At 43.3% G+C, this 8,786-nt stretch overlaps 1 protein-coding gene across 2 annotated transcripts in view; it reads right to left on the bottom strand.

Annotated features, from left to right (window-relative positions):
- Positions 1 to 1,902: 1,902 nt before the first annotated feature.
- vcam1b (vascular cell adhesion molecule 1b) overlaps positions 1,903 to 8,786 on the bottom strand; it is a 53,648-nt gene continuing 46,764 nt past the window's right edge. Inside the window, exons 7-10 of one of the 2 annotated variants that reach the window (XM_065956377.1) lie at positions 7,575 to 7,877; positions 5,994 to 6,263; positions 3,129 to 3,389; positions 1,903 to 2,705 (exon numbers count right to left, since the gene is read on the bottom strand). In XM_065956377.1, the coding sequence (XP_065812449.1) occupies positions 2,545 to 2,705; positions 3,129 to 3,389; positions 5,994 to 6,263; positions 7,575 to 7,877 (995 nt within the window). In that variant the 3' untranslated portion in view covers positions 1,903 to 2,544. The remainder of the gene's footprint in view (positions 2,706 to 3,128; positions 3,390 to 5,993; positions 6,264 to 7,574; positions 7,878 to 8,786) is intronic. The other variant, XM_065956378.1, reaches the window with a different exon arrangement.

The raw sequence follows: 8,786 nt of genomic DNA, 5'->3' as shown, positions 1-8,786 counted from the left end.
CTTAAAAAGGATGATTTAAGTCTTCGTATTGGGAAGTTAATGATCCTCTGATTTATAGACGTTCGAATCTGACCTTCGCCTGTTGCTGCATCCCCCCCCCAACACACTTCCTGTCTCTCTTCAACTGTAAAAATAAAACTTAAAGAAGATAACAGCAGAGATTCATTTTGTGTCTTAAAGATGTAAATTTATTTACAGATGTTCATCACATCCTCTCAGCTCACAGACACACAGTGGACACAGAGGGGGGGGGGGGGTCTGTGCTCCCCCCTCAGTAAAAAACACTTTAATAAACCTGAAGCTGGTTTCAGGTTCTCTTTCCTCAGCAGGACGTCTGACGCGGGTCGCTGAAGCTCTGTGCAGCTTTAATGATACTCCATGTCTCCACAAACACAGAGAGGTCTGCCCTCATGGTTTGTAAGGAGCGTAGGTGTTGCCGTGGTAACTGGCTGAGACATCCCAGGGACTTCCAGTAAACAGTGAGTGTGACAGAAGTGAAAGGGAAAGCTGCTGTGCTGAATCACAGGAAATACCAATCAAAGCTGATCCTGCTCCAGAACGCCTCGGGACAAAAGGAGCAAATAAATACTTCTAATTAACCCCCTCCACAACCACACACACACACACACACACATCAAGGTCACTCTGTAACAAACTCATTGTTCAGCATAAAGAAACTTTCTGACACAGTTTCAGTTTAAACCTCCTCGTGGTCTGACAGACAGAAACCCCCTACAGGGTCATGGGGTGAGGTGTGGGGGGTAGCAGATTTGTCGCTGCTGTTGGACTCTCAGGCCGAGACATTAAAGGGAAAGTTAACAGTCACTGGTTCCACAGAAGCAGAACAAAGAGAACAATGCAGCTGTTACCTGCTCTTCAGGTATGACATCATCAGAAAGCAACAGGAAGTGATCATCAGTCCTTACAGGAAGTGATCATCAGTCCTTGAAGAGCCGACAACATACCAGAACATGATAGCAGCCACAGGTTCAGACGGCTTTCAGAATATTACACTGGATTGTCTAACCCTAGTGTTTTCATGTGGTAGCATTGTGCTAAAGTCTGTGCTATCTGGTCATGTGACCGTGTGTTTGGAAAGGTTAGCCAGGTATTGGCGTGTTATTGAAACAAACATGAATTTAGAAACTTTGAGGTTTGCTCCATACGGATAAAGAATATGATGCGTTTATTTCCTTCGAACTTTTGCACGTTTTCTGGAAGTTGACGGATATGGACCAAACGTTGCAGTACCAGCAGAAACCTGAGGGGCAGTGTGGAGCGAACAGGTCGGCCCAGACGAGCAAAACATGCAGAAGAAGAATGTCTGAACTTTTAGAGTAAACATTGTGTGCGTTGATTAGGAACTATAACATAAATATGGCGTCAGGTCGCCCGAGCTCAGGGACGGACGACTACAACAGAACAGCTGGACGGAGACCGGACGGAGACCGGACGGAGACCGGACGAAATCGGACAGAGATCGGACGGAGATCGGACGGAGATCAGACGGGAGCTGAAGGTCAGCTGGATGGCAGTGAAAGACAAGTGAAGGTCTGTGCGATATCACGCCCTCTAGTGGATGCATTGTTGAACCTCCGCCCCTATTTGAAGGAGGCATTGAACTATAGTGGTGATTTAATCATTTAAAAGGTTTTAAAAATGAGCCTGAAGCCCAGTTTGAACTTGGTAGCCACGTGTTTAGATCCGGAGTCTACAGAAAGAAACTCAGTAGTCCTGAACTGAAACAAGACAAATGCTGTGTGCCACTTTTTAAAACTTGGTAGTGAAAAGTTAACGTGTAACGTTTAGGCAAGATTGTCCCATTCTGTGAGATTAGAGCCAAACATTTAGCCACACTTTTGGAAGTGAGATTAATATCAGCATGATGTAGAGACATGGATATAAAAGGCTAACCTTTTTTTAATTTTTAGGTGTAAGCCATATTTCCGACAATGGTAGCCACATGTTTAAAATATAGTGGTCAAAAATTACCATATTTGGTATCAAAGACTTATTTTAGAACAGGGTAATGACATGCAGGTCCATGGCATCACATACTTGAAGTTGGTAGCCACAGGCAAGATTGTCACATGTTGTGATATTAAAGCCACACATTTAGGAAGCTTTATCCACACTCTAAGAAAAAAAGTATCCAAGTATCAAACATTTAAACAAACTTAATAAAAAGTTATAGTCACATTTTGCAAATTAGAAACCAAGAGCTTGGACGTAGTGACAAAATGTTAGCATATCAATGCTATAAATCAGGACACGCTAGCTACACATGAATGTCACGTGTTGGGATGTTGGAGCCACATATCAGACATGAAAGCTGCATGTGAGAACGGTAGCTGCACGGATGGCACATGTTGAAGTCATTAGCCACATGTTGAAGTCATTAGCCACATGTTGAAGTCATTAGCCACATGTTGAAGTCATTAGCCACATGTTGAAGTCAGTAGCCACATGTTGAAGTCAGTAGCCACATGTTGAAGTCAGTAGCCACATGTTGAAGTCATTAGCCACAGAGGTCCAGTGTGAGCCTCAGGCTGAAGGCGGAGCAGACTGGGGCAGCTGATAGAAGCCCTTCTTCCTGGACCTCCTCAGGTAGTCGAGCATCAGAGCGGAAACTGCTAGCCCAGCGGCTACGCAGACAACCGGGACGATGACGGCACTGAGTCTGGGAGGAAGGTTGGTTCTTCTCTCTGTGAGAAAAAACACGAAGACATCGGGATGAAATAAAACCCTCAGTGATATTATTATCAAATCGATACGACAAAGCATCACGATGAGGTGAGAATTTCAAAACAGAGTCATGAAACATTTCTGAGGGATGTGATGGATAACCGCTTAAACCCTCTGCTCCTCCTCATCCTCCAATTTATCACACCTTCATAACAACACCATCACCATGACAACCGGACTCTACAGGGGACGTCACACCTACTAGGAGTTAGGAGTAAGATTTAAGGTGTAACTTCTGCCTACGTTTGAACGACTTCAGCTAACCCTGAAATGTTTGTAGAGCCTAAACTCCGTCCTGAATTAGAGATTATGTTCAAACTAGACTGAACAGCTGACACATGGAGCTGGTGACTGGACAGGTGTGACTGACAGGTGTGGCTGACCTGTGACGCTGATGCTGAACTCTTTGACCTGGTAGCCGAGGTCGTTGGTCACGTTGACTTGATAAACCCCTGAATCTCTGGCTGTGACGTTGACCAATAGAAAGGTCCCATTTTGGGAATATAGCTCCGTCCCATTGGTCAGCTTCTTCAGGATGATGGCTGATGGAGGGAAACTGACGGTCTGACAGCAAACGGTGACGTTTTGTCCTTCCTGGACCACTGTAGACGGCAGGATGAGAACCGTAGTGTTCCTGGGAGGAGCTGGACCAAAGAAAGATGACAGGTTTAGAGACGACACTCTGATGGCGGTTAGGAAGACTCCGGCATGACCTGTTTGTGGACTGTGAGCCGCCTAGTGGGCCACTTTTGGTAAACAGAACTGGCACTGAGGGATGAACCGTTCTGCAGATTCTAAACATTGTGGAGAGCTGTCCCCCCCCCCCCCCCCCCCCCCTGCTGAGGAGGGGGTCGGCTGACGCTGAATCTTCAGTGTTTAGCCAGCCATTGTGCCTGCATTGTTGTGTTAGCATGCTAATGCTAGCGATCTTTATTCTGCTGGTATCTTCACACTGCATGTAAATTTACCTGAAATGAACGTGATCTAGAAACACAGTTAAGCAGTGAGTACAGTATGTTATTCTTCTTTTCTCTAGTCCCTCAATTAAACAACTTTTATACACGAGGGGAGGAGTCAGCCGACCGTCCCGGCGATGTAAACAAAGTGAAGATAGGACTCTGAAAACTCTGAAAACATCACAGACAGTGGGACTCGGGTGTTACACCCATTGTAGACAGTCATGACTCACAGAGTTATTTTCAGAGGATAAACTTGATTTCTACATTTAAGTGTGAAAAATCACATTTAAAGACTTTAAATATGAGAGCTGCTTTAAATAAAAGAGACTGAAGAGAGCTGTTGTTCTCCATACTAATAAAGGTCCAAACACATGAGTGTGCCAAAAATACCAAGACACATCAGGTCACATGATTAGGATGCATGCCAGCACACTTCTTGGCTATTTTAACCCACAATCCTTTGCACAGCGGAGAGACTCATGTCCCAAATGTCTGCATGCTGCAAACGGACTCAGGACTCAGGTTTAAATCTGAGCTCTGTCAGGTCAGAACTGAAGACATCTTTCTGTTCAGAAACATAAAACTGGGGTCGCTGGTGGAGCAGTGGTTAGTGCACGTGTCCCATGTATGGAGGCTGTGGTCCTCCAAGTGGGCGGTCCAGGTTCAAGTCCCACCTGTGGCTCCTTTCCCGCAGGTCATTCACTACTCTCTCTCTCCCTGATTTCCGACTCTATCCACTGTCCTATCTCTCCATTAAAGGCACAAAGTGGAATACAACAACATAAAACTTTTGGTCAGTGTTTCCTTCTTGAAACATTTTAACAACTAAAGTTCTCACTCCTTTGATTCCAGAGTTTTAAACTTTGAAATTAATAAAGTCAACATCTATTGATTCCTGTTGGCTCGCTTGGTAACAAAAGTCATAGACACCCAAAACCGGGCTAGCTGTTGATTTTAATAACAAAATATATGCAGACAATCTCCTGCACACTGTCTAAAGCACAAAAACACGTTGACAACTTCAGGATTTGTGTGTTCGACCGCACAAACCAACAAATGTCTATTAACAAATTTCCCTCTGGGATTAATAGTATTGTGTAAAAGTATTTCTGATTCTGATGTTAAAGTTGGACTCTTCCTTCTCCTTCACACCTGTCTGAAGGATCTGATGTAGCTGCTTTAAATCTGTGGTACTTCTTGTTTCAAGGTTTATTTGGAGGACTACAGCCTCCGTACGTAGGGCGCGCGCACTAACCACTAGGCCACCGGCTTGCAATGAGACACGCTGCTGTTTAACTGAAGTCAATAAATGTGCATGTACTGCATGCACTTTGAAGACTTCTCCTGTATAAATAAACCCGTCTATGAGCTGCTGAGCTGACCCTGTTGACTTGTTGTTAACCCTTTAACGCACACATCATCACCTGATACTGGAGCCCTCTGTCATGTGACCACAAGTGTATTCATAGCTCACTTCCTTGTTAGACAAACGTTTGCATCATTTCAGTTTCTCTCACATTTACAAAATGATCTCATCTCAGGATTTAAAACATGAATGGGACAGATGTCCTCTGTAGCTCCCTCCTCAGGTAAGAACGCCGTGAACACACCTGGACTCAGCTGTTTGATTCCATCATCATCATTTTATCTGTAGTGAGCGCAGAGCTGAGTGAACAGGAGCTCTGAATCAGCGTCTGCAGGAGGCTGAGAGCCGAAGTGTCTGGGCGATTACTCAGAGTTTATTTCTGTCAGCGGAAGCTCTCAGCATCATGAGAGGGAGTGAGAGGTTGCTCCCCTGATAACAGCCATCAGAACACGAGAAGGAAAATAGCAGAACAAAAAGCAGAAGAAGAAGAAGAACTGGAGGACTGAGAGAATCTGGAAATCCCCTTTTTAATGTTTCTCATATGTCTCTCATATGGAGTACCACAGGGCTCTGTCCTTGGTCCTCGATAGATTTCCTTCAGTGTTTTAGTTTTTAATCTCTTGAATTATCTTCATCTTTCTGTGTGTGTGTTTCTCGATGTGTGTTTTGTAACAGTGAAGTTACACTCAGAGACCTTCAGTGGGCGCCAAATCGCACCAAACTGAATTCCTACGTATTGTTGCTTTCATGAAAAAAATTCTCAGAGGTCAGAGGTCACATCATTAACATGTAAAAGTCATAAAATGTCATCAGAGCTTCAGGTTCTGAACAAATAAACAGATTCACATTTCTGTAACATAATACCTTTATTTTGAAAAGTCCACTATAAACTGACAAGTTACCAAAATAAAAGTCTGCAGTACCTCTGACTGTGAGCGAGCTGCTGACCAGCTCAGATCCGTACTGGTTGGTGGATTCACACTGGTAATGGGCGGAGTCTTCCAGCTGAGCAGAGGAAAAGCTGAAGGACAGGGAGGAGGAGGCGGGGTCACTACTCTTAAGCTCCACCCCTTTTCTCCTCATCACCAGCGTGGTGGGCGGAACTCCCTCTGAGCTACAGGTAAACGTCACCTGTTGACCCTCCACGACCTCCTCACCTGGACTCACTGAGAGGGAGGTTCTCCTCGGAGGATCTGAAAACAAACCAGAACAGATATTAACAAAACCTGAAATTTAACAAAACCCGAACCTCAACAAGACCTGAACCTCAACAAAACCCAGAACCCTAACAAAACCAGAACCTCAACAAGACCTCAACTTCAACAGAACAAGAACCTCTACAAAACCAGAACCTCAACAACAAAAACCTGAACCTCAACAAAACTTGAACCTCAACAACAAAAACCTGAACCTCAACAAAACCTGAACCTCAACAAGACCTGAACCTCAACAAAACCAAAACCTCAACAAAACCAAAACCTCGACAACACCTGAACCTAAAAAAAAAACAAGAACCTCAACAATCCAGAACAAGAACCTCTACAAAACCAGAACCTCAACAACAAAAACCTGAACCTCAACAAAACCTGAACCTCAACAACAAAAACCTAAACCTCAACAAAACCAGAACCTCAACAACAAAAACCTGATCCTCAACAAAACTTGAACCTCAACAACAAAAACCTGAACCTCAACAAAACCAAAACCTCAACAACACCTGAACCTAAAAAAAAAACAAGAACCTCAACAATCCAGAACAAGAACCTCTACAAAACCAGAACCTCAACAACAAAAACCTGAACCTCAACAAAACCTGAACCTCAACAACAAAAACCTAAACCTCAACAAAACCTGAACCTCAACAAGACCTGAACCTCAACAAAACCAAAACCTCAACAAGACCTGAACCTCAACAACAAAAAACAGAACCTCAACAAAACCTGAACCTGAGACTAAACCTGGATGTGAGTTAATAAAGGTGGTCCCGTGTCACTTATCCCCCCTGGAGCCATGCAAACATTCCAGCACTTCCTGGAACTACTTCACAATAAAAGTCTCCATCTGAGGGGTGCGCTGGTGGCGCAATGGTTAGGGCGCGCGTCCCATGTATTGAGACTCTCGTCTCAGTTCACTTCCACCCATGGCCCCTTTCCACATGTCATTCCCCGCTCTCTCTCTCTCTGGTTTCAGACTCTATCCACTGTCCTCTCTCTCTCTGGTTTCACACTCTATCCACTGTCCTCTCTCTCTCTCTGGTTTCAGACTCTATCCACTGTCCTCTCTCTCTCTCTGGTTTCAGACTCTATCCACTGTCCTCTCTCTCTCTCTGGTTTCAGACTCTATCCACTGTCCTCTCTCTCTCTGGTTTCAGACTCTATCCACTGTCCTCTCTCTGAATTAAAGCCACGAAAAGCCCAAAATAAATCTTAAAAAAAAAAAAAAGTCTCCACCTGGAACTACTTCACAATAAAAGTCTCCACTCTAAAATCTGCTCATTCACTTACAGTGGACCTGCAGGTGGATGTCACTCGTCCTTGACCTCCACTCATCCCCGCCCTCTGTCAGAAGCTCCGCCCTGCACGTCAGAAGCTGCTGTTCCTTCGTGACCTTCTGCTGAAGAACCAACGAGACGTTCTGTAAGGAACCGGAGAACGTGAAGGACTCTGACGTCAGCGTTCTGTTCCCCAACAGCCACAGGATCCTCATCTGATTGGCTGAGAAGACATTGATGACATCACAACTAAGGACTGCCTCCTGACCCAGCAGCACAGGACCAGGACCCTTTAGAACCGGATCAGAAGGAAAAGCTGCAAAAAAGAGTCAGATATTCATCAAGAGATATTCAGATATTCAAGAGTCAGATATTTATCAGTATAAGAAGAGTCAGATATTTAACAGTAGAAGAGTCAGATATTTATCAGTAGAAGAAGAGTCAGATATATAACTGTAGAAGAAGAGTCAGATATTCATCAGTAGAAAAGTCAGATATTTATTAGTAGAAGAAGAGTCAGATATTTAACAGTAGACGAGTCAGATATTTATCAGTAGAAAAGTCAGATATTTATTAGTAGAAGAAGAGTCAGATATTTATTAGTAGAAGAGTCAGATATTTATCAGGAGAAGAGTCAGATATTTAACAGTAGAAGAGTCAGATATTTAACAGTAGAAGAGTCAGATATTTAACAGTAGAAGAGTCAGATATTTAACAGTAGAAGAGTCAGATATTTATCAGTAGAAGAAGAGTCAGATATTTAACAGGAGAAGAGTCAAATATTTATCAGTAGAAGAAGAGTCAGATATTTAACAGGAGAAGAGTCAAATATTTATCAGGAGAAGAAGAGTCAGATATTTAACAGGAGAAAAGTCAGATATTTATCAGTAGAAGAGTCAGATATTTATCAGTAGAAGAGTCAGATATTTAACAGTAGAAGAAGAGTCAGATATTTATCAGTAGAGGAGTCAGATATTTAACAGTAGAAGAAGAGTCAGATATTTAACAGTAGAAGAAGAGTCAGATATTTAACAGTAGAAGAAGAGTCAGATATTTATCAGTAGAGGAGTCAGATATTTAACAGTAGAAGAAGAGTCAGATATTTAACAGTAGAAGAAGAGTCAGATATTTATCAGTAGAAGAGTCAGATATTTAACAGTAGAAGAAGAGTCAGATATTTATCAGTAGAAGAGTCAGATATTTAACAGTAGAAGAAGAGTCAGAT

The sequence above is a fragment of the Labrus bergylta genome, chromosome 6, assembly GCF_963930695.1.
Source record: "Labrus bergylta chromosome 6, fLabBer1.1, whole genome shotgun sequence".
Taxonomy (NCBI): Eukaryota; Metazoa; Chordata; class Actinopteri; order Labriformes; family Labridae; genus Labrus; species Labrus bergylta.
This window is presented reverse-complemented; position numbering and strand designations above follow the sequence as displayed.